Source organism: Equus asinus, chromosome 15 (assembly GCF_041296235.1).
Source record: "Equus asinus isolate D_3611 breed Donkey chromosome 15, EquAss-T2T_v2, whole genome shotgun sequence".
NCBI lineage: Eukaryota > Metazoa > Chordata > Mammalia > Perissodactyla > Equidae > Equus > Equus asinus.
In genome coordinates this window covers 50,526,482-50,549,730 of record NC_091804.1, presented here as the reverse complement: position 1 = coordinate 50,549,730, position 23,249 = coordinate 50,526,482, and the positions used below count along the sequence as shown (strand labels likewise).

The 23,249-nt window shown below is 51.0% G+C and overlaps 2 protein-coding genes across 16 annotated transcripts in view; both read left to right on the top strand.

Annotated features, from left to right (window-relative positions):
- Nucleotides 1-12,425, top strand: part of GMEB2 (glucocorticoid modulatory element binding protein 2) — a 39,632-nt gene extending 27,207 nt beyond the window's left edge. For 13 of the 15 annotated variants that reach the window (XM_014849106.3, XM_070486307.1, XM_070486306.1 and 10 more), the window contains 4 exons: nt 731-802; nt 1,231-1,368; nt 1,716-1,838; nt 2,488-5,421. In XM_014849106.3, the coding sequence (XP_014704592.2) occupies nt 731-802; nt 1,231-1,368; nt 1,716-1,838; nt 2,488-3,146 (992 nt within the window). In that variant the 3' untranslated portion in view covers nt 3,147-5,421. Of the gene's footprint in view, nt 1-730; nt 803-1,230; nt 1,369-1,715; nt 1,839-2,487; nt 5,422-11,320; nt 11,408-11,740 lie in introns of those variants that run through there. The other 2 variants (XM_070486308.1, XM_070486309.1) reach the window with 2 other exon arrangements.
- Nucleotides 12,426-13,563: 1,138 nt separating this feature from the next.
- The window catches only part of HELZ2 (helicase with zinc finger 2), a 25,941-nt gene continuing 16,255 nt past the window's right edge, over nt 13,564-23,249 (top strand). The window contains exons 1-2 of the mRNA XM_070486282.1: nt 13,564-13,700; nt 13,859-14,114. The gene's annotated coding sequence lies outside the window, so the exon portion shown is untranslated. The remainder of the gene's footprint in view (nt 13,701-13,858; nt 14,115-23,249) is intronic.

Here is a 23,249-nt window from a genome sequence, read left to right as displayed (position 1 = left end):
CATCCGTTCGTGACCCCGATCATTCCCAGTGTGTGATATTCCCCAGCATGTTGTCTTTGCCGGGTGTGGAAGAGGCCAGCATGAGGGGGAGAAGCTCACGCAGACACCAGCCGGCTGCCAGGCTTGTTTAAAAGCCTGGTCCCAATAGAAACAGCGCCAGATGGCCAAGCCAGGGGCATCCACGTCATGCTGCAGGCCCGAGGGCGGGAATCGATTAGGCCAAAGAGGATAGCGTCTGTCTCTCAAAGCCCCACGTCTTCTGATGTAGAGAATGCAAACACAAGAGATACCCAGACACATGGTGGCTTCAGTGAAACAAGACGCAAGGGGAGGAAGAAGTCCAGGCATGATGGACTCAGTGTGCAGCATGGCCCTGTGCCGCGCTCGCGGGAGAGGAAGACAGGCGGAGGAGCTACCATCTGGCGCCTAACTGTCGAGCCCTGGAAGCTCCTGGGGAAGTTATAAATGCAATGGAAAGAGCAAAATGTTGAGAGCTGTTGAGACTGTGTGATGGGCTCGAGGAGATCTTTTAGTTCTTCTTTGTGTTTGAAAGTGTCTGTGATTGGAAATTTTGAAAATAAGTTTCAAGTGTGAGGCAAGTCAGTCCTTTGTCGCACTAGTGCACGTTTGTGTCAGTTTTGTGAAAATTGGTGCAAAGGAGAGATTCAGAGCTCATATTTTGGGGATAGGTTAGGCGGGCGAGGCTGACCGCTGTTCCATCTTGTTGCAGTGAATGGGTCTCCTGCCACCATCACCATAGAGACCTGCGAGGACCCCAGCGACTGGACCACGGCCATCGGAGGTACAGGTCCTTCCCGGGGCTTCTTGTGGGTGGAGGGCCTGGGGCAGGAGTCGGGTGTGCTCGGCAACAGAGCAAGGCTCCCGCCGGTGCTCACCCTCAGGCAGATGCAGGCGGGGCCGGTGGAATCACCTTCTTGGAGAAAGTGGCCCTGCAGTGGGGGGAGCTCTGCCTTTGGCCGGGCACCAGCAGCTGTCCCCCAGGTGCTTGGAGGCTGTGTTCAGTGCCATTTCCTGTGGGCCGACCCCCTGGACTTCGCATGTGAACACGCCTAGGCTGACTGAGGCCCAGCTCAGTGGGAGGGGGATGCTGCTGACCCCCAGAGCTGTGTCCTCCTGGCAGTCCTTTGCTCCTTCCTGTGGTTGGAAGCCCCTGGTGAGGCTGCCCATGTAGGACTCTTCCTGCTCTCTGAGCCTCTCCTTCCCTCATAGATGACACCTTTGCTTTCTGGCGAGGGCTCAAGGACGCTGGCCTGCTGGACGAGGTCATACAGGAGTTCCACCAGGAGCTGGTGGAGACCATGAAAGGCCTGCAGCAGCGGGTGCAGGATCCTCCCCTGCAACTGCGAGGTAAGGGGGCTGTGTGTCTGCCCTGGCCTTGGTGGGTGCCGCCCCTGGGGCCTCGTTCTACTCCTGAGCAGCGGCAGGATGGCTGGCTACCTCAGGATGCCACCGGGTGCAGCCTGCTCCTTGCAGCTGCGAGCTGAGCCCAGCAGCGTCTCCCTCCAGGCCTTTCCGCTGGGAGGGAGCTGAGTCCTAAGCTAGGCTGAGCTTCTGGTGGTGAAGGAGGTGAAGGCAAGACCCGCCTCTCCCAGGCTGGCGTGTGTGTTTCTTGGGCATCTCTGGTTGGTCTGGAGCCCCGAGGAGCCGGCCCTGGTCCTGTCCTGTTCTCACTGTGCTCACCTTGCCCCTTTAAGATGCCGTCCTCCTCAACAACATCGTGCAGAACTTCGGCATGCTGGATCTGGTGAAGAAGGTGCTGGCCAGCCACAAGTGCCAGATGGACCGTTCACGGGAGCAGTACGCCCGCGACCTGGCGGGTGCGTCCAGGCGGTAGAGTCAGGCTTGGCGGCTAGGGCTTGCCTCTCTGGGCTGTGTGCCTGCACGACTGTCCCTAGTCACAGCCACGCAGGGGAGCTTTTCCTTAGAGGGCTATGGAGGCAGAGTGTGAAGTCCTGGACAGACCAGGAACGTGCTTAGTGCTGCCATGCAGGGAGTCAGTGGTGCCTGGACCGCCGTAGTCAGACCGCCATGTGGAGAGCATAGTCACTTGTCTTGTGCTTTGGTGACTCACTACATAGTTACTTCTAAGAGCCAACTAGAGACGCGGCAAAGGCCGACTGTGACCCCCAGAGCTCACCTTTGACCTCTGTGCCTCTTCCCCAGCGTGCCCCTGGTGCCTGGACTTATGGGGGTGTGCATGTGTGTGCACACGTGTAAAGTGGGCTGGTTTGACCTGTTTTTATCTTAATATGTCACAAGAGCAACTTTCCCTGCAAAGGGAGGGTGCTGTTGAGGAGAATGGGCGGGTCTGGCAGCTCAGAGGTGCTGCCTTTGAGACGGCATTTCTGCTGCCTTGGCGGGACAGGTCCCTGGGTCAGGGCGGGCCCCGGGTCAGCGCAGGGTGTGCATGGTCTTACGCTCTGTCTCCACATACCTGCACTGATGCTCTGCCCCGTCTACCCGCAGCCCTGGAGCAGCAGTGTGACGAGCACCGCCGACGGGCCAAGGAGCTCAAGCACAAGTCGCAGCACCTGAGCAATGTGCTCATGACGCTGACGCCCGTCTCCCTGCCACCCCCCGTGAAGCGGCCCCGGCTCGCAAGGGCCACGTCCGGGCCGGCTGCCATCGCCTCTCAGGTGCTCGCCCAGTCCGCGCAGATTGCCCTCGCCCCGGGCATGCCTGTCTCCCAGCTGACCAGCGTGCCGCTTGGCAAAGTGGTGTCCACCCTGCCATCCCCTGTGCTGGGCAAGGGCTCCCCCCAGGCTGCTCCTGCCAGCTCCCCGGCCTCACCACTGCTTGGGGGCTACACAGTGCTGGCCTCCTCGGGCACCACCTTTCCTAGTGCGGTGGAGATCCACCCGGACGCGTCCAGTCTCACGGTGCTGAGCACGGCTGCCATGCAGGACGGCAGCACTGTGGTCAAGGTGGTGAGCCCGCTGCAGCTGCTCACCCTGCCCGGCCTAGGCCCCACCCTGCAGAACGTGGCCCAGGTGTCACCCGGGGGCAGCACCATTGTGACAGTTCCCACGGGGGCCATGGAGAGCGCTGTGGCTGCCCCAGGGCCTGAGGAGCACACAGCCACCATTGAGGTGGCCGCCCTGGCGGAGGGCCATGAGCACAAGTAGCCATCAGCAGAGGGCGAGGCCCCTCTCAGGCACAGGGATGGCTGCCTCTCCTCAGGCCGTGGCCGGCAGAACATGGCACCAGCGTCTGGAGGGTCACGTGGGGCTGCTGAACCAAAGAGGAGCCACCGAAACAGTGGAGAGAAGAGAGAGGGACAAAAATGCAGCTGCCTCTGGCGCCTGTCCCGCGTTCTGAGCTTCTCCCCTTCTTTCTTGGGAAATATATTTTTCCATCTGTTGCTTATTAATACTGTTTACACATTGGGCCTTGATCAGGAGCCAGGCGGAGGGGACAAGGCCTAGGTGCAGCCGGGTGCCAGGAGCAGCCAGGGAGGGGGTGCCTGTGGACCCGCAGGCCTGCGCTGCCTGGGGGCACGTGACTAGCACTTGTCTTGGGAACCGTCCCCAAGTGTGGAAACCCGTGGATCCTATGGATTTGGTTTCTTCCCACAGTTTTCTGTAGGTTTAGTGCAGCCACATCCTGTTCCTCATCTCTGGAACAGGCATCAGTGGGGCCGCAGGTCTGCACGTGGTTCAGGTCTGGGGGCTCCCGGGCACCCAGGGGTTGGGGTGCAGAGCCCAGGGGCACCCGCCTGAGCAGAGGGGGCTGAAGGCCACGAGCAGCACGCGCTTCCTCTCTCTGCCCACAGGCGAGAATGGGGACACCCACCTCCCCTCACCCGGCAGGTGCTCAGGGGCCACTGTACATGCACTGTGGGTGTTTTAAGTGACTTGTTTAGTAGGCTTCTAGGAGGAGTCAAGTTTGTAGCATTTTCAACCTAAACGATGCTTAGTGCCTAGGCTTCCTGAATCTGCTCTGGGTTCCAGAGTGTTTTGTACAAAACAGCTGTTGGGATGGCCCGTGGGTGACCAAGTGCTGGGGAGGTCTGCCGTTCTCCCCTATGAGCCCCCAGCACTGAACTGGCCCCCCCAGGGGAGTGTGATGGCGGGTGTGCTCCTGGGGCTTTGGTCCTGGGGGTGGGAGCCTAACTAGCACAAGACAGGAGCTGTGGAGGGTTCCCACAGGGTGGAGATGCCCCTTCAGATCACGGGCTCATCGTCGCTCCCTGTGCTCAACCTGCTGGTGCGGCCAGCATAGCAGCCTCAGCCTGGGACCCCCCACGCCCCCCCACCTGGAGGCGGCTACACCCTGCTGGCTAACACCGGTGCCCCAGCATGTGTGAGGCGGCTGCCTGGCAGGCTCGGCCGGGCCACTCCCCTCAAGGTGGGGACCTGGGTGCTCCTGGGAAGGGCTGTTCCTGGGCATCTGCAGTTCTCATTTTGGACTCAGGAAGACCAGGCAGGGGCCGCTCTGTAGGCCTTAAGCTGTCGCCAGCAGGGTCCCCGGCCACCCCTAGACGACCTGCCAGCTCTGTCACCGCTGCCACCCACAGTGGGGGAGGGGCCCCTGAGAAAAGCCACCACCCCACCTCACGCTCTGAAGAGAACTGGGCTCCGTCTGTCCGTCCTTCCGCCCATCAAGTGCCCCAGAACCCCCTCAGAGGGCCTCGCCCCACGTCAAGCTACTGAGGTTGTTGTTTTGTTTTCTTTGTTATGTTTTGTCTGCTGTTGTCATGGGCCAGCTGGTTGCAGCGTGCTCTTTACTCGTCGGTGTACATACTCCTTTTTTAAGCTCATCTTCACTGAGTCATGAATCCTGTTACACGTGGAGTGTGACCCTGTGTGTGGGTACCCCTGGCCCGCCCACCCGTCCACACCAGCTCAGACTGTATTAATACCATGTCGCTGATAAAACTGTCTTGCCCATGGAGCCTTTGTCAGAGTTGGAGGAGCCCGCTTGTACCGGGAGTGCTGGACGGAAAGTTCACTTCAGAGCCATCTACATGGAATCACACACAGCTTCAGAATCAACACCCAGCCCCTTACTCCATCCCGGGACGTTCGGATGCAGGGCTGGGAGGCTGTGTCCAGTACTCCCTAGGTCCGCTCACTCGTGGACATCCGTGTCTGGCAGGGCCCAAGCCCCAGGCTGCGGGGAGGGGTCCGCCGTCCTCGAGGAAACCTCAGCCACTGGGGAAGGGGTCAGTGCGCTCTGTGGGCGCCGGCCCGCGCCCCACCCCCAGTCTCCTTGGGGCAGAGCGACAGGCTGTCCCAGTGCCTGTGCATTGAATGCTGGGAAGGCAGGGTCAGGTTTGGTTTTTCCCGTCGGTGCTCAGAGGCAGCCTGGGGAAGGGAAGCATCTGAGTTCTACTTTGTATGTTGTTTTGCAAGTATCCGCTCGGTACTTTGATTTAAAATAAAAACGTTTTTCATAATTTGTTTCTTGTGATGACAGGTTGTAGGGGGGTCAAATCACATGTAAACGCCTGCCCGCTGCCTGCAGTGCTGGCTCACATGTGCTCACGCTCCAGTCACATGTAAGCACATGCCCGCTCCCTGCAGTGCTGGCTCACGTGTGCTCATGCTCCAGTCATGTGTAAGTGCGTGCCCACTGCCTGCAGTGTTGGCTCACGTGTGCTCACACTCCGACATCTGCCCTGGAGAAAGTGCTCTGGGGGCCCCGAGGTCACAGCTGTTTTTGACAGCAGAGGTTCTGCTGGCGTTCTCTTTCTCCTGTGTGCAGCGTCTTCCAGAGGCCAAGGCACGTCGTCGCCCTGACCTGTGGCCACGGCCCGTGGAGCATGTGCTGCAGGTCCTCACGTCTCTGCGTGCGGTCGAACTTAACTTGTAACGTGGCAGTGCTGAGACACTGGGTCCTGAGACGGCGTGTGGGGCTGCTGTGCTGATGTGTGAAGGGCCAACCCCTGTGCATACCGCTGAGCTGGGGCAGCCGGGCAGGAGAGGGTGGCACAGCCGGGATGTGAACCTTCCCCGACATCTGGCTGGGGCTGCCTGCCCTCTCTCCACCCTGCTCCTGTCCCCGGTGGGAGCTCCTGCTGGTGCCCAGAGCTGGGGGTCTTCCTGCCACGTCTCCAGCAGCTGTTCCCTGCCTGCGGGATTGTCACCCTCAAGTCCCTGGTGGAGAACAAGCAGAGGTGCTCCCTGTGGGGTGGGGCAGCTGTTTCGTGCAAGGGCGGGTGGCGGGGAGGCCTGTGGGGAAGAGGGATGGCGGGCGGCCCGCAGGAGGTGGGCGTCCCAGAGTTGTGTGGGGAGCACATGCGGCTTTCTCTGGTTGGTCCCGAGTTGGAAGCAGGACAGCTGTGGGGACTGCTGTTGGTGACAGGGCCTTGACCGGTCTGGACGGTCCGTTGTGCCTCGGGCTCCACACAGCTCTTTCTAGGGGTCACTTGTCTGCCATACCTCTGCTAACGATGCCTTGAAGCTCCCTACACCCGTCAGGAGGAAAGCCCTCAGCCACGCTGTGGCTTTTCCTCACCTGTGTTTTTGGCGGAGGCTCTGCCGCCACTGCCTTCTGCGGGGACACTCAGGGGCGCTGCAAGCCTGGTGGATGGCTGCTCCCCACTCCCATGTCCTCAGCTGTGGAGCGGCTGGGGCTGGAGACTCTGTGGCATGTGGAGCTGACTCCTCTGAGCAAGGCACAAGGCTCCTGCTCCGGGGCCTGTGAACCAGCCAACAAGCAGTCTCAGGAGTGGACGGTGTCGGGCTAGTAGTGACAGCACAGCCCTGTCCAGGGACAGAGAGCACGAGAGGGCCGGGTGGTGTCAGTGCTTCAGCGAGCTGGAGATCACAGCATGGAGGGGGCAGTAGGAAGACCGAAGAGGGCCCAGGGCCAGAGCAGTGTAGTCACCATGGCCCAAGACGGGTGGAGGGGACCTGTCTTGGGAAAGGGGAGCTCAGGAGGCTGGCCCGAGCAGCTGGGTGGATGGTGGTGCCCCCTAGAATTGTGTCCTGGGCCATCAGATCTGAGCTGCCCACAGATACTGCGGCAGGAGTGGCCCCAGGTGAGACCCCACAGGAAGGGTATGGCAGCACACTCCTTAGCTCCCTATTTATTGCAACAGAGGATGTGCACGGAGAAGCACCCGTCACTCAGAAGGGTGAGTTCCCAGCGGGGACCCCTGCACCCAGCACCTGGACCAAGGGCAACAAGGACCCTGACTCTCAAAGCCCATGTTGTTTCCTCCAACGTTCCAAACCGTGATAGTGGAGTTGCACGGTATGGACTCTGTGGCGGCCTCTGGCCACGTCGTGTGCACTGGTTCCTGCAGCCTTGGCCTGGACATTAACGCCGGGAGAAGCAGTGCTGGTGAAGAGAAGGATCCAGAACCAAGCTCTGGGGAAGGTGGGAGTTCTTGCAGGCGGGGAGTTTGTGGAGCTCCCACTGGTGGAGGCTGTTTTGTTCCAGCCTTGGGTCAAGGTTCCCCTTCAGTCTCAACTTTTATCCTGCAGCGACTTGCATAACACTCTCAAAACCCGGTTCTTTGATTATTGAAAGCATATTAAAGAGGGTCAAAGAGCATGGGTGCAGCCTCTTAACACAGCCCACAGGGCAGACAGAGGGACCCCTGCTCCTCCCCACGGGCTGGCCGCAGGTCTGCTGGGAGCAAAGCCTGAGTCCTTGCATACCGGAGAGAGTGTGGTCTGTCTACACGTTCCTCCTCGAGGCTGCACTGGGCGCTCCTCGTGCTCAGCCCCCTTGCATGTTGGGCATGGCTGGCCTAGGAATTTGCGCTCAGGAAGAGCCATGTGTATGCCGCAGGCGCTCACCGCATGCGTGTCGGACATCCTGATGCCCAGTCTCCTCGAGAGGGAGCAGGGGGCTCTAGACCTTGTCCTCCACTCTGTGTCCAGGGTTCGCCCACGGCTCCCTGACCCCCAGCCTCAGCCCTCTCCCGTATGGTCTGCATCTCCCAATATCCCACCAGCCCCCGCACAGAGCCCTGCCCTGTGGCCACACCTGCCTCCCCCCATCTTCTGTCTCAGGAGGGGCACCGGCACCCAGTCAGGCGCCCGGGCTGGAAAGGAGTCGATTCCCCACCCCCACCCTCAGTGTTAGGGGCCCTGGCTCGGGAGAGCCCCTCACCTCTCCTCTCCATCTCTCCTGTCCCTGAACAGGCCGGCAGAGTCGGCTTGCCAAGGCCACTCTCTAACTGGTCTCCCACTTCAACACCTGTCAGCTGCAGTCTGATCTAAGACCTAAACCTCCACTCCGTCCCCAAAGCCTCGTGGGCCTCGTGCCCCCTTCCCCCGGATCAGAGGCTGGGTCCTTGCCTCTTTCCCTGTTGTGGAGACACTGCCCTGGAACCACATCAATTCTTGTAAATGGCCATGTGTGCTTGAAAACAAAATGTGTGTTTTCTCTGGGCCGCATGCGTTCCTACATTTTCTATTGGATCAAGCTCACTGACTTGTTGGGCGTTTCTTTCTTTCTTTCTTTCCTGTTTTTTTGTTTTTGTTTTGTTTTTTTTTGCTGAGGAAGATTCTCCCTGAGGTAACATCGGTGCCAATCTTCCTCATTTTTTTCTTTTGCTTGAGGAAGATTCTCCCTGAGCTAACATCTGTGCCAATCTTCTTTTTTGTATGTGGGTCGCTGCCACAGCATAACCACTGACAAATGGTGTAGGTCCATGCCTGGGAACTGGAGTCAGGCTGCCCAAGCAGAATGTGCTGAACTTAACCGCTAGGCCACAGGGCCGGCCCTGGGCATTTCTATATTTATATTTACTTATTGGTCAGCTTGACCTCTCAGTTTCTGAGAGAGGTGAGTTACAATCTCTCTTTGGGGTGGTGAATTTGTTTGACATCTCTTAAATAAAATAGACTTAAAATTTTATTATTTATTGCTTCATTTATTATCATTTATTTATATTTACTTTAAGAGCAGTTTTAGGTTCATAGCAAAACTGAGAGGCAGGTACAGAGATTTCCCATATACCCTCTGCCCCACACATCATAGCCTCCTCCATATCAACATCCCCCACCTGATGGTGCATTTGTCACAGTTGAAGAACCTGCGTTACACATCAGAATCACCCAGAGTCCATCGTTTACAGAAGGGTTCACTCTTGCTGTTGTACATTCTGTGGCTTTGCACAAATGTTCGAGGACGTGCATCCATCCTTATAGTATCACACAGAGTAGTTTCGCTGCCCTAACCATCCTCTGCTCTACCTTCATCCCTCCCACTACTCCCAGGCAACCTCTCATCTTTTTATTGTCTCCATAGTTTTCCCTTTTCCAGAATATCTTATAGTTGGAATCATGCAGCATGTAGCCTTTTCAGATTGGCTTCTTTCACTTAGTGATACGCATTTAAGTTTCCTCCAAGTCTTTTCATGGCTTGACGGCTCATTTCTTTTCATCACTGAATAATATTCCATTTTCTGGAATTCATCTTGAAGTTTATTTATTCATTCACCTTGAAGGACATCTCCAGTTTTGGCAATTATGAGTAAAGCTGCTTATAAACATCTGTGTGAAGGTTTTTGTGTGGACATAAGTTTTTAACTCCTTTGGATAAATACCAAGGAGCATGATTACTGGATCGTATGGTAAGAATAGGTTTAGTTTTGTAAGAAACCACCAAACTGTCTTCCAAGGTGGCTGTATCATTTTGCATTCCCACCTGCAACAAATGAGATTTCCTGTTGCTCCACATCCCCACCAGCATTTGGTGTCAGTCTTCCAGGTTTTGGCCATTCTAATAGATATGTAGTGGTGGTATCTCACTGTTGTTTTAATTTGCATTTCCTTGATGACATATGATGTGGAGTGTCTTTTCATGTGCTTATTTGCCATCTGTATATCTTTTTTGGTGAGATATCTGTTCAGGTCTTTTGCCCATTTTTTAAACAGGTTTTTAGCTTTCTTATTGTTGAGTTTTGATAGTTCTTTGTATATTTTGGATAACAGAACTATATCAGGTAATGTCTTTTACAAATATTTTCCCCTAGTCTGTGACTTGTCTTCTCCTTCTCTTGACAGCATCTTGCAGAGTAGAAGTTTTTAATTTTAATGAAGTCCAGTTTATCAATTCTTTCTTTCATGGATTATGGCTTTGGCGTTGTATCTAAAAAGTCGTCACCAAACCCAAGGTCATCTAGGTTTCCTCCTCTATTATCTTCTAGGTGTTTTATGGTGTTGCATTTTGCGTTTAGGTCTATGATCCATTTGAGTTAATTTTTATGAAGTATGTAAGGTCTGTGTTTAGACTCATTTTTGTGCATGTGGATGTCCAGTTTTCCAGTACCATTTGTTGAAATGATTGTCCTTTCTTCATTGAATTGATTTGCTCCTTTGTCAAAGACTAGTTGATTGTATTTATGGGAGTCTATTTCTGGGCTCTCCATTCTGTGCCGTTGGTCTATTTTTCTATCTTTCACAAATACCACACCGTCTTGATTACTGAGTAATAAGTCTCGAAGTCAGGTAGTGTCAGTCCTCCAACTTTGTTCTTCTGCTTCAATATTATTTTGGCTTTTCTGGGTCTTTTGGCTCTCCATATAAAATTTAGAATCAGTTTGTGTATATCCTCAAAAGAACTTGCTGGGATTTTGATTGGGATTGCATTGAATCTATAGATGAAGTTGGGTGCTTTCTATATTTTAAGGTTAGGTTATTAGGTATATACATGTTAATGGTTTATCTAGCTTCTTGGATAGTGTTTTTCAAACAGTGGTAACACAATTTAGTGGGTTGTAAAACCAGTTTAGAAGAGAGTGTTTTCTTAAACATGGAGGAATAGAATACAATAGAACAAAACAGAATGTAGTAGAACAGAATAGAATAGAAATTTCAGAGTGTGTCACGTGTATTAAAATTACTACTTTGGGAAATGTTAGTTGCAAATCCCGGTCAAAAAAGTTTGAAAAACCCTTTTTCATTAAGTAGTGTTCCTTCCCGGTCCTATTTATTCTGTGGGGGGTTTTTGGCCCTAAACTCTAGGTTGTCTTACATTAATATTGCTATGTCAGCATTTATTTATTTGTTTTTGGGTGGTAGATGCCTGGCATATATTTTTCCCTTTTAAAAAATTCATTCATTCATTCATTTTTTGCTGAGGAAGATTTGTCCTGAGCTAACATCTGTGCCAATCTTCCTCTTCCACATATTTTGTATGTGGGTTGCTGCCACAGCATGGCTGCTGACGAGTGGTGTCCATGGGAACCAAACCCAGGTTGCCAAAGCAGAGCGCGCCAAACTTAACCATCAGGCCATGGGGCCAGCCCCTCCTTTTTTATTTTTAATCATATTGTGTCTTTGTGTTTTAGTGCATCTCTAGTAAGCAGCAAATGTTTGTGTTTTCCTTCTCTTAGCATCCGACGTGTGACTCTCAGTCTTTTGGTGGTGTGGTCCTTTTATGTTTATTGTAAGGACTGACATGCTGGGACCCACGTCTCCTGGTAAGTCGCCCTGCAGGCAGAAGTGTTTAGAGTTTGCTGACTTGTGCTGTCTTCCAAGTTGGGTCTGCCTTTTCTTTCCCACTTTTTTTTCCTATAATATGGATGACTCTCAGCTCTCTTCTGTGTGGTGGCTTTAAAACACCCGCAAACTCCACAACACTCCCCCCTGCAAAAGCTGGAGTCTAATTTCCCTTCCCCAGATGTGAGCTGGCCTTAGTGACTCACCTTTAGTGACTAGGATGTGGCAGAAGTCATGCTGTTTGACTTCTGAGGCTGGATTGGGAAAAGGTGATAGTTTCCACCCGCCGTTCTCTCTCTCTTTCTGTCTCTCAGAACATGCCCCTTCTGGAGCCTGAGCTGCCATGTTGGAGACCACGTGGAGATAGAGACAGATGCTCAAGGAGCCCCCACCATTGCAGCCCCCAGCCCAGGTGCCAGACGTGGAGTGAGGAGCCTCGGATGACCCCGCCACAGAATCTGAGTCTTCTGGCTGAGGCTTGGGCATCACGGAGTGGACAACAGCTGTCCCTGCTGGTCCCTGTCTGAATTCCTGACCCACAGGACTCATGAACATAAATAATGGTCACCACTGAGTTCTGGGGTCGTTTGTGACACAGCTACATTAACTGGGGCATACTGTGTCTTGATCAGCTTCTCTCCACCTGAGCCACACGTGAACACTGCATCTGGGTCCTGTTCACTGTTTGGTGGCCTTAGGGGCTGGACCAAGGGAGGGGTTCATCTGAGTGGCTTTCTTTCTGTTGGGATGGCTAAGGCTGGAGGCTCTTCTGCATGAGGCTGGGTTTCCACAGGGTAATTTTGCCTTGGCCTCAGCCAGGACTCACAGGTTTTCAGATCAGAGTCTAGGTGGTTTTCTTTGCTCAGGGTACCTGCACCATGCGGGTATGATGAATCTGTGTACCACTGACCTGGTTTATAATAATCTCTCTGTTCTTGAACTTCATGTACGTGAAACCATACATTAAATACTCTTTCGGGTCTGGCTGCTTTCACTCAACACAATGTTTTTGAGATTCCTCCATGCTCTTGTGTGTATCAGTCATTGTTTTTTCCTGAGTAGTATTTCATTATACAAATATTCCATAATTTGGTTATCTGGTAGCCTGACGATGGATGTTGGAGTTGTTTCCAGTTTTTGCTCCTATGAGTGAAGCTGCTGTGCACCTACAGGTACAAGTCTTTGTGTGGACAGTCGACACCCCACCCCAGGCTTTGTGAAGATCGAAGACGCGTTTTCATTTCTCTTGGAGAGATACCTAGGAGTGGAATTGCTGGGTCATAAGTAGACGTTCCTTTAACTTCATTAGGACCTACCAAACTGTCTTTCACAGTGGCTGCCCCATTTTGCATTCCCATCAGTGATGTTTGAGAGTTCCTGCTGCTCCACATCCTCGCCAGCACTAGGTATTGTCAGTCTTTCTAAACTTAGTCATGCTGCAGTGTTCAAAGTGGTATCTCCTTGGGTTTGGATTTGCATTTCCCTGGTGGCCAATGACGTCAAGCACCTTTATAATGTGCTTGTGGCCTTTTGTATATTTTCCTATATGAAGTGTCATTTCAAATATTTTATTCATTTGAAAAAAACTGAGCTTTTTTTTTAAATTGAGCTTTTTTTTTTTTTTTTTAAGATTGGCACCTGAGCTAACATCTGTTGCCCATCTTCCTTTTTCTTCTTCTCCCCCAGTCCCCCCAGTACATAGTTGTATATTCTAGTTGTGGGTCCCCTGGCTGTGCCGTGTGGGACGCCTCAGCGTGGCTGACGAGTGGTGCTAGGTCTGTGCCCAGGATCCGAACCTGGGCTGCCGAAGTGGAGCACGTGAACTTAACCACTCGGCCACGGGGCTGGCCCCTAATTGAGTTTTAAGATTAAAAAAATAATGTGCATACAGTTCTTCACCAGATATGTATATTTTGAATTTTTTTCAGTCAATGGCTTGCCTTTTCATTTTTCTCACTGGCGTCTTTGGAAGAGCAGAAATTTTTGGTATTTATGACATCCAGTTTATCAACTTTTTCTTTTACATTAGTGCTTCTCATGTCCTTTTAAAGAAATATTTGCCTACCCCAAGGCGGTGGAGATTTCTTCTAGAAGCTTTGCAGCGCACCCTTGACTGTCAGATGACTCATCTTGAGTTCCTGTTTTGTGTGATGTGATGTGCCACTAAAGGTTCATTTCTTCCTCGTCGTCTGCGCAGCTGTCCCGGCACCGCTGGTTGGAAAGGCTGTCCTTGGCCTGCTTTGGTGCCCTTTCAAGAAGACCAGCAGAAGGCAGGTATGGGTCTGCTCCAGAGTCCCTCCCGCGGGTCCCCGCCTCCAGTTACCTCTGTCCAGCGTGTGCTGGGCTGCAGAAGAGCAGCTCCTCGTGTCTCCAGCCCAGCCAGCGCCCACCGTGCTGCAAACGCTCGCTCGTCACGAGCTCTCTCTTTGCAGGACCAATCTGCTCTTACGGCTGCAGGTCCCAGAGGCACCGGGTGTGAGCCAGTGTGACTGGGGAGCGGGCCTCCCCTGGCAGGTGACGGGGCGGGCGGCACGCTGAGCAGTGAGGCCCGGAGGCCAGCAGCGTGGACTTGAACCTCCGGCGTCGGCAGCAAGCCAGTCTGTGTCTCCGGGGAGGAGACCGCGGGCCGGCCTCCGAGGACCCGGAGCCTGGCTTCCCGCTGCACCCGCTGCGGTGAGCGGCGTCCAGGTGGGTGCAGCTGGCCGGGGCGGCCCAGCCGACTGAGCGCACTGGCGCCCAGCGCGGCACCAAGCGGTCCGGTGCCGGACGGAGGGCCGGGGTCCGAGCCGGGTCTGCCGCCCTCCCAGACCGCCAGCCCCCCTAACAAGAGGGGCTCCCCCTTTGCGGGGAGGGCAGACGCTTCCCCCCACCGCGCTCTCCACCCCGCCCCTAGTGCGGCCCTCCCACGGGCCTTTCCGGAGGGGCGCCCACGACGACCGGGCGAGAGGGCCACGAGGGACAGCGGGCGCGCGGGGGACGGGGCGGAGCAGTCCAGCCCCCGACGTGTCGCCCTGCAGGGGTCCGGCGAGGCCGGGGGCGGGGCGGGGCAGAGAGAGGCCACTCCCCCATGGGGGCCGCCGGCTCCTCCCCGGGCGGTTGATGAGATTGTCCCAAATCTTCACCCGGATCGTCCTCATCAGCTCCGCAACGTCCGGCCCACCGAGCGGCCTCCCGCTCAGGGCCTGATCTGAGGGCTCCGGACCGGAGGCAGGGTTGGGCTTGGGGTGCACGACTGCAGGTAGGAACCCAACCCACGGTGAGAAACGCTGTGGGGTCGGGGTAGGGAGAGAGCAGCTGGGACGAGCCGCGGTGTAGACGCCTCCTGGGGCGAGTCAGATGCCCCTTCCTAGTCCCCATGCGCGTGGGAGTCAGCCCCCACACTTTCTCCGCGTGACATCACAGGGATGGACGATTCTAAGACCTCCTCATGGCTGCGCCCCTCCCCCAGCCTAAACTGGGACCCTCCTGGGGTGCTGATGAGGTCTGCAACCCTCCCGCCAGTAGACTCTATTACTCCTTGCTCCGCTGCCAAGGTGTGACCTGGCTGGGTGGGAGGGTCCCTGGGTGGGATCATGGGAGCGTCCTTGAGGGCCAGGACCTGGGTATTAAACTTCCATTTCGGTGAGTGGTATCCAGAGGCTGCTAGGATCAGCTGAGAGGACCAGATCCGTCACAGGTAAACGGAGTCCTGGCCCGCAGACTCGCGACCTCCGCAGCCGCAGCGGACAGTGATGCTGGGGGTGGGGGTGGGGGGATATGTGGAGCCTTTCCAGGGGTTTCTGGCGATGGTGGAGGGCTGGAGGGCAAGGGGCGGCGCTGCATCTACTGGGAGGAGCAGGTGAGGAAGGCTGAGTCCCTGGAGCGAGGTGCTGGGCGGGGCTTTGTTTATCCTTTAAGTATATAATTCTAAACCAACTTACACAAAAGTTGTGCAAAGAACTTCCATATACTCTTTTTCTAGATTCACCTACTGCTTACATTTTTTCCCATTTGGCTTATTATGTGAACTTTTATTTCTGAACCCAGACATCATGCCCTTTACCCCTGACATTTAAGTGTATGTTTCCTAAGAACGTGCACTTTGTCAATTATTAAGCAGGACATTTAGCATTGATGCAATCATATTGCTGAAACTCAGCCCACATTCAAATGCTAACAGTCTACTAACTTCATATACATGTATGATTTTTTGCGGTCTAAAGTCTCACCTAGGAGCCTCTGATGCATTCAGTCCTTGTGCCTCCTCGTCTCCTCCAGCCTGGGCTGACTACTCAGCCTTTGTCTCTCATGACCTGGACATTTTTGAGCAGCATGGGGCAGGCATTTTGTAAAGTCCATGATGCTCCCTTGTGATGGGGATGAGGTTCTGTGTTTTTGGCTCGACCACAGGGGGGCTGTGTCCTCCTCAGTTTGGCATCCCTGGGGTGCTCATCAGTCTGTCCTGTCTCTGGAGATGTGAGCCCTGCTGTCTCAGCTCAGGAGACTCTGATGTTTTCTCCACTACAAGGTTACCGTTTCCCTTGGTAACTAGTAGGCATCCCAGGGAGACACTTTGAGACTACATGAATATCCTGTTTCGGTTATTACTATGATGGTTGCAAACATCATCCCTCTGTAAACCTCATCCTCTGGATTGATTTGTTGGTCTTCCTCAGTAGAGTTTTGAAAGGACTGCTGTGTTCCTAACAGGGAGGCATGTGGGTGCAGGGAGCCAGTGAGGAGGCTGCTGAGGATCCTAGGCTTAGAAGGGACCATTGGATTCTGGATCAATGTGGGTTTTGAGCTGACAGTGTTTGCTGATGGTTGGATGTAGTGTGTGAGGAGGATGCCTGGGCCCCTGTGAGGATGGGGTTGTCATTTATGGGAACCGGAGGCTGTTGGAGAAGCAGGAGGAGAGGGTTTGGGCCAAGCGCGGTGTTAGGTGCCTGCTTGACATTCAGGGGAAGATGTTGCAGAGGCCAAGGACTGTGCCTGTGGAGTTTAGGGAAAATTCCTGCTGGAGATGACAAACTGGCACCATCGGCATCTGGATAATCTGCACGACCAGAGGGTGAAGGGGCAATCATTCCAACAATTGAGTGACCAGGGAGGGGCCAGAGAATGGTCACTGTGCAAATGTCCCATGTTCATATTGGCTGTGGTGCCTTTTACACTTCAATTTCTATTTGAATAAGGAGTACACGCCCTCGACACAAAATCAAATGTACAGAAGGTAGAGGAGGAAAGGCGGGCTCCTCCTGGCCCAGCCACGCAGCCAATTTCTGATGTCCGCAGCTGAGTTTGGTGCTTTATATATTTTTTAAATTCTTTCTTTCTTTCTTTTTTTCTCTAGGTACATTCTTAAGCACCTTGATTTTCTTTAACAAGTTATTTTGGGAAAACTCCATTTCAGAACACTTGAGATGCCTCCTTCTCTTTTGTGGCCTCAGAGTCCATGGCATGGGGAGGGTGAGGCCAGTCCAGGAGCTACACATGCTGGTGGTGGGCACTGGAGTGCTGTCCGCCTGCTGAGCAGAGGGGAGGCTGACATGCTCGTATATGTGTTACCAGACAAAATTGTCGTTCGCTGCCCAATGTGCATAAAAAAACAATTATTGCAGCATCAGCTTTCGAGAAGAGAAAAGAAAAGGCTTTATTGCGAGGTTGACCAGCAAGGAGACAGGAGGCAAAGCTCTCAAATCTGTCTCCCTGATTCAGGGTTTGGGGCAGAATTTCAGAGGCTCCGGAGAACAGGCTGCTACGTGGAAACGCAGGCAGGGCGGGTTTCGATAGGATGGCTTTAGACACTCAGGGCAAGGTGTGGGAGGGGATTTAGTACTGAATCTTCACAGACAACAGATTGCTTGCTTGATAAGCGTCTGACTTTCAACTTCTGGTCGTGTCCCTGTCTTTTGGTTCCGTGAGGAGAATCTTTGGTTCTGGTGTCATTTCAGGTCAAGATTTTCTCCTGTGCACATGCTCTGGCTATGTGATTTGCAAATTCTTGGCTTGCCCCTGAAAAGCCTGCTGTTGTTGAGATGGGGTCAGTGTGCACTGGTTCCAGAGGGCTGTGGTTACACGCAGACCTCCCTGTGCGTGCACGAGTGTCCACGGAGCTGCAGGTCAGAGGGTGTGTGGGCTTGTGTTTCTGCCTGGGTGCTGCCTGATTACATTGTGGTTTAGATGGTCCCAGCCCCATAATGTGATGTCTGACTTTGTGGGCTTACTGATCAAGGAAGTAAAAATATTACCACGTAGTTCTAATTTGCATTTTCCTCAGAGTGAGATTTCACTACGTTTAGAGCTGTTAAAAAAGGAAAAAACAGGCCCCAGATGGAGCCATTGCCCCCATGACAGCGAACCAAGACTTAGCAGCAGCTTCAACCCCTCCCGGGAGTGTGGCCTTGAGACAGGGAATCTGAAATTTCCTGATTAGCACTAGTGAGGTCGTCTACATGGAAAGACCCCTGCCGCCCCCTCCCCACAACAGAGGACGCCCTGGCCTGACACAGTCCTTTCTCTTCTTTGCTAGTAGCTCCCTTTCCCCAGCTTCCCCCATAAGAACCTTCCACTCTGTACACCTCCTCAGAGTGCCTTTCTTCTTGCTGGAAGGAGGACGCTGTCCAGTTCATGAAGCGCCTAATAAAGCCAATTAGATCTTCAAATTTACCTGTTGAATTTTGTTTTGTTAACAGAACCTTTAGCTGTGATATGAGGTATAATTTTCTTTTGACTTTGTATTTGTCTTTTGACTCTATTGATTTTTTTCCTCCATGTAGGATTTTTTTATTTTTGTGTGGTTGAATTTATTAGTGATATGCTGGTCGTGTGCTAGTGGATGTTTAACAACTGGCTCTTCAAGAAGAAAAAAAATGCCATAATTCATAGCGTACGTCGATTTCCAGGGTGTAAATGTTCCATCATGGCTGATTTCAAGCCACCAACTCAGTTGTTGAACTGAGCAGATGAGCACGTGGGCCGGCTCCCACACGCCCCTGCTGCGTGTTTCCCTGCGGAAGGCCCTCCAAGGAGACTGCTCAACAGACACGCTCGCCTGGTTTCTGCTAGTACCTTCCTGGTTGATTCGGTTTCATTTTAAATCTTTGGTCCATCCGCTATTTTATTTTGGTGTAAGGTGTTGTCTGGAGAGCCCTCCGCCCCGTTTTTGTTTTAAGATACCAGACAGCTCTAACAGAATTGTTAGAGTTAAAACAGTTCTAACAGAATGTGTTGAATAAACCATCATTTCTCAGTGATCTGAAATGCCATCTTTCATGGCGTGTGAATCCCCTGCGTGTGCGTCAGCCTATTTCTGGACACCCTGCTCTGTCTCCGTGGCCTACTTGTCCATTCGTGCTCCAGGACCACACTCTTTTAGTAGCTTTACAATGTGTTTTAATATTTGGTAGGACTTGTATCCTCTGTTACTCTTTTTTAAAATTAATTAGTTAATTGAGATAACAATCATGCACCACATAAGGACGTTTCAGTCAACGACGGACTCCATATATGATGGTGGTCCCGTAAGATTAGCACCATACAGCCTAGGCGTGTAATAGGCTGCACCACCCGGGGCACTGTGATGTTTGCACAGTGACAAAATCGCCTGACGACGCATCTCAGAATGTACCCCTCTCGCTAAGCGATGCGTGACCGTGTAACACTGTGTAAGTTTGTGTAAAATGTGTTGACTTGATACGTTTGTGTATTGCAATACGATTGACACATTAGCCTTAGCTAACATCTCTATCATGCTGCTTAATTAATGTTTCTTTTTTGTGGTGGGAACAACTAAGATCTAGTCTCTTAGCAACTTTGAAGTTTATAATATAGTATTGTTGACAATAACTACTGTGCTGTGCATTAGATTTCCAGAAATTATTCATCTGCTAGTTGCAAGTTTGTACCCTTAGACAATATCTCCCAATTTCCCCACCCCTCAGCCCCTGGGAACTACTATTGTACTTTCTGTTTTTAAGAGTTTGGCTTTTTTAGATTCCATATATAAGTGATATCATATAATATTTGTCTTTCTGTGTCTGACTTATTTCACTTAGTATAATGACCTCAAGGTCCACTCATGTTGTCACAAATGGCAGGATTTCCTTCTTTCTCATGGCTAAATAATATTCCAATGTGTGTGTGTGTGTGTGTGTGTGTGTACCACATAATGACATTTCAAAGACAGACTGTATATACAACAGAGGTCTCATAAAATTAGTGCCACATAGCCTAGGTGTGGAGTAGGCTCTACCATCTAGGTTTGTGTAAGTGCACTCTGTGATGTTCACACAATGACAAAATCGCATAGCGAGGCATTTCTCAGAGTGCCTCCCCATCGTTAAGCGATGCCTGACTGTAGATCTATGCCCCATCTCCTTTATCCATTCATCTGTTGGCAGACATTTAGTTTCCATATCTTGGCTGTTGTGAATAGTGCTGCAGTGAATGCAGGAGTGCATACTTCTCTTGGAGATCCTGATTTCATTTGCTTTGGAGGTGTACCCAGAAATGGGATTGCTGGATCGTGTGGTAGTTCTATTTTTAATTTTTTGAGGAAGCTCCATACTGTTTTCCATGCTGGCTGCACCAGTTTTCATTTCCACCAACAGTGCACAAGGGTTCCCTTTTTTCTGCATCCTCACCAACATTTGTTATATCTTGTCTTGTTTTGGTGTTGAGGAAGATTGGCCCTGAGCTAACATCTTCTGCCAGTCCTCCCCTTTTTGCTTGAGGAAGGCTGTCCCTGAGCTAACATCTGTGCCAATTTTCCTCTATTTTGTATGTGGGACGCCTCCACAGCATGGCTTGATGAGCAGTGTGTAGGTCCATGCCCAGGATCCGAACCCATGAACCCCGGGCTGCTGAAGTGGAGTGCACAAACTTGGCCACTGTGCCACTGTGCCGGCCCCTCTCTTGTCTTTTTGATAATAGTCATTCTAACAGGTGTGAGGTGATATCTCATTGTGGTTTTGATTTGCATTTCCCCGATGTTTAGGGATGTTGAGCATCTTTTCATGTACCTGTCGGCCACGTGTGTGTCTTCTTTAGAAAAATGTCTATTCAGGTCCTCTGCCCTTTTTAAATTGTATTATTTTTTTTTTGCTATTGAGTTGTGTGAGTTCTTTACATATTTTGGGTATTAGCCCCTTATCAGATATATGGTTTGCAAATATTTTCTCCCAAACAGTAGGTTGCCTTTTCAATTTGTTGTCTCCTTTGCTGAGCAGAAGCTCTTTAGTTCAAGGTCGTCTCACTTGTAGTTTTTGTTCCCTGTGCTTTTGTTGTCATATCCAAGAAATCATTGCCAAGACCAATGTCAAGGATCTTTCTCCCTGTGTTTTCTTCCAGGAGTTTTATGGTTTCAGGTCCTACATTTAAGTCTTTGATCGACTTTGAATTAATTTTTGTGAGTGGTGTAAGATAGGGGTCCATTCTTTATTCTTTTCACGTCTTCATTCTTTTGTATGTGGCTGTCCAGTTTTCCCAACACCATTTATTGAAGAGACTGTCCTTTCCCCATTGTATATTCTTGGCTCCTTTATCATAAATTAATTGACCATGTATACATGGGTTTATTTCATGGCTCTCTGTTCTGTTCCACTGATCTATGTTCCTGTTTTTATGCCAATACCACGCTGTTTCGATTATGTATTATAGCATCATAATATAGCCTGAAATCCAGAAATGTGATGCCTCTTGCTTTATTCTTTCTCAGGATTGCTGTGGCTATTTGGGGTCTTTTGTTTCAAATAAATTTTAAGATACTTTTTTCTATTTCTATGAAAAATTCCGTTAGCATTTTGATCCGGATTGCATTGAATCTGTAGATTGATTTGGGTAGGATGGACATTTTCACAATGTTAATTCTTCCCATCCAAGAACATGGAATGTCTTTCCATTTATTTGTGTCTTCTTCAATCTCTTTCATCATTGTCTTACAGTTTTTAGTGTACAGGTCTTTCACTTTCTTGGTTAAATTTATTCCTAAATATTTTATTATTTTTGATGCTATTGTAAATGGGATTGCTTTCTTTCTCTTTTAGATAGTTCACTGTTAGTGTACAGAAATGCAACTGACTTCTGTATGTTGATTTTGTATCCTGCAACTTCGCTGAATTCGTTTACTAGTTATAATAGTTTTTAGTGGATTCTCAGGATTTTCTGTATATAAGATCATGCCATTTGCAAACAGAGACAATTTTACATCTTTCTTTTCAATATGGATGCTTTTTACTTCTTTTTTGTGCCTATTGCTCTGGCTAGGACTTCCAATACTATGTTGAATAGAAATGGTGAGAGTGGGCACCCCTGTCTTGGTCCTGATCTTAGAGGAAAGGCTTTCAGCTTTTCACCATTGAGTGTGATGTTGGCTGTGGGTTTGTCACATATGGCCTTTATTATGTGAAGAACATTGCTTCTATATCCACTTTGTTGAGTGTTTTTATCATGTAAGGATGTTGTATTTTGTCAAATCCTTTTTCTGCATCTGTTGAGATGATCACATGATTTTTATCTTTCATTCTATTAACGTGGTGTATCACATTGATTGATTTGCGGATGCTGAGCCATCCTTGCATCCTAGGGATAAACCCGACTTGGTCATGGTGAATGATCCTTTTAAAGTGCTATTGAATTCAGTTTGTTAATATTTTGTTGAGAATTTTTTAAAACACTTTATTCATTCTTTTTTTTTTTAAAGATTGGCACCCGAGCTAACATCTGTTGCCAATCTTTTTTTTTCCTTCTTCTTCTTCTCCCCAAAGCCCCCCCCAGTACATAGTTGTATATTCAAGTTGTAAGTGCCTCTGGTTGTGCTGTGCGGGATGCCACCTCTACATGGCTTGATGAGCAGTGCTATGTCCGTACCCAGGATCCGAACCGGTGAAACCCTGGGCCACTGAAATGGAGCGTGAGAACTTAACCACTCACCACGGGGCCGGCCCCCGTTGAGAATTTTTGCATCTATGTTCATTAGGAATATTGGTCCATAATCTTTCCTTGTGGTGTCCTTGTCTGGCTTTTGGTATCAGGGTGATGCTGGCCTCATAAAATGAGTTTTGGAGTGTTCTGTCCTCTTCAACTTTCTATTAGTCTTCTTCGTAATAATTTTCCTATCCATTCTTGCTTGTTTATGTTATACTTTTCCAAATGAACTTTACAATCAACTCGTCTGCCCCTCAATTCCTCTTAAAGTTTTCTTAGGATTGCATTAAACTCATAGATAAATTTGTGAAATGTCCTAGACGTCTTTGTGAAATATTAAGTCTGCTTATCCAAGAATGTAGCATTCCATTCCATTTTCCACTGTGTTCTATTGTGTGTCTCAGGAACACTTCTGTTTTCTCTCATATTTCTTGTTAAGCTCATCCCTGGGTCTTTTGTTGCTGCTATTATTTATAGAATATTTTCCTCTATTGATTTTTATGTATCTTGAGGCTCCTGATGTGATTATTAATGGCAGATCCAGGCAACCTCCTGACTCAAATGGGAAGCTTCCACTGTTGCCCCTTCTAAGAGGATGCTGGCCTTGGGCTGATGCCGACGCCCTGCATCACCCGAGGGACAACACTGGTGTATCAGTGCTCTATTGCTGGGTGAGGATTCACCCAAAACTTGGTGGCTTAAAACAATAAGCCACATTTATCATCTCACCCACTTACTGTCTCACAGTTGGGAGCCACTCAGCTGGTGGCTCAGGCTTGGGTCTCTCGTGGGGCCGCATTCATCTGAGGGACGGTCCACTTGCAAAACGATTGCACACGTGCCTGACAACTGGTGCTGGTTTTTGGCAGAGGCCTTAGTTCCTGCCGCCTGGGCCTCTCCGCAGGACTGCTCCAGCAT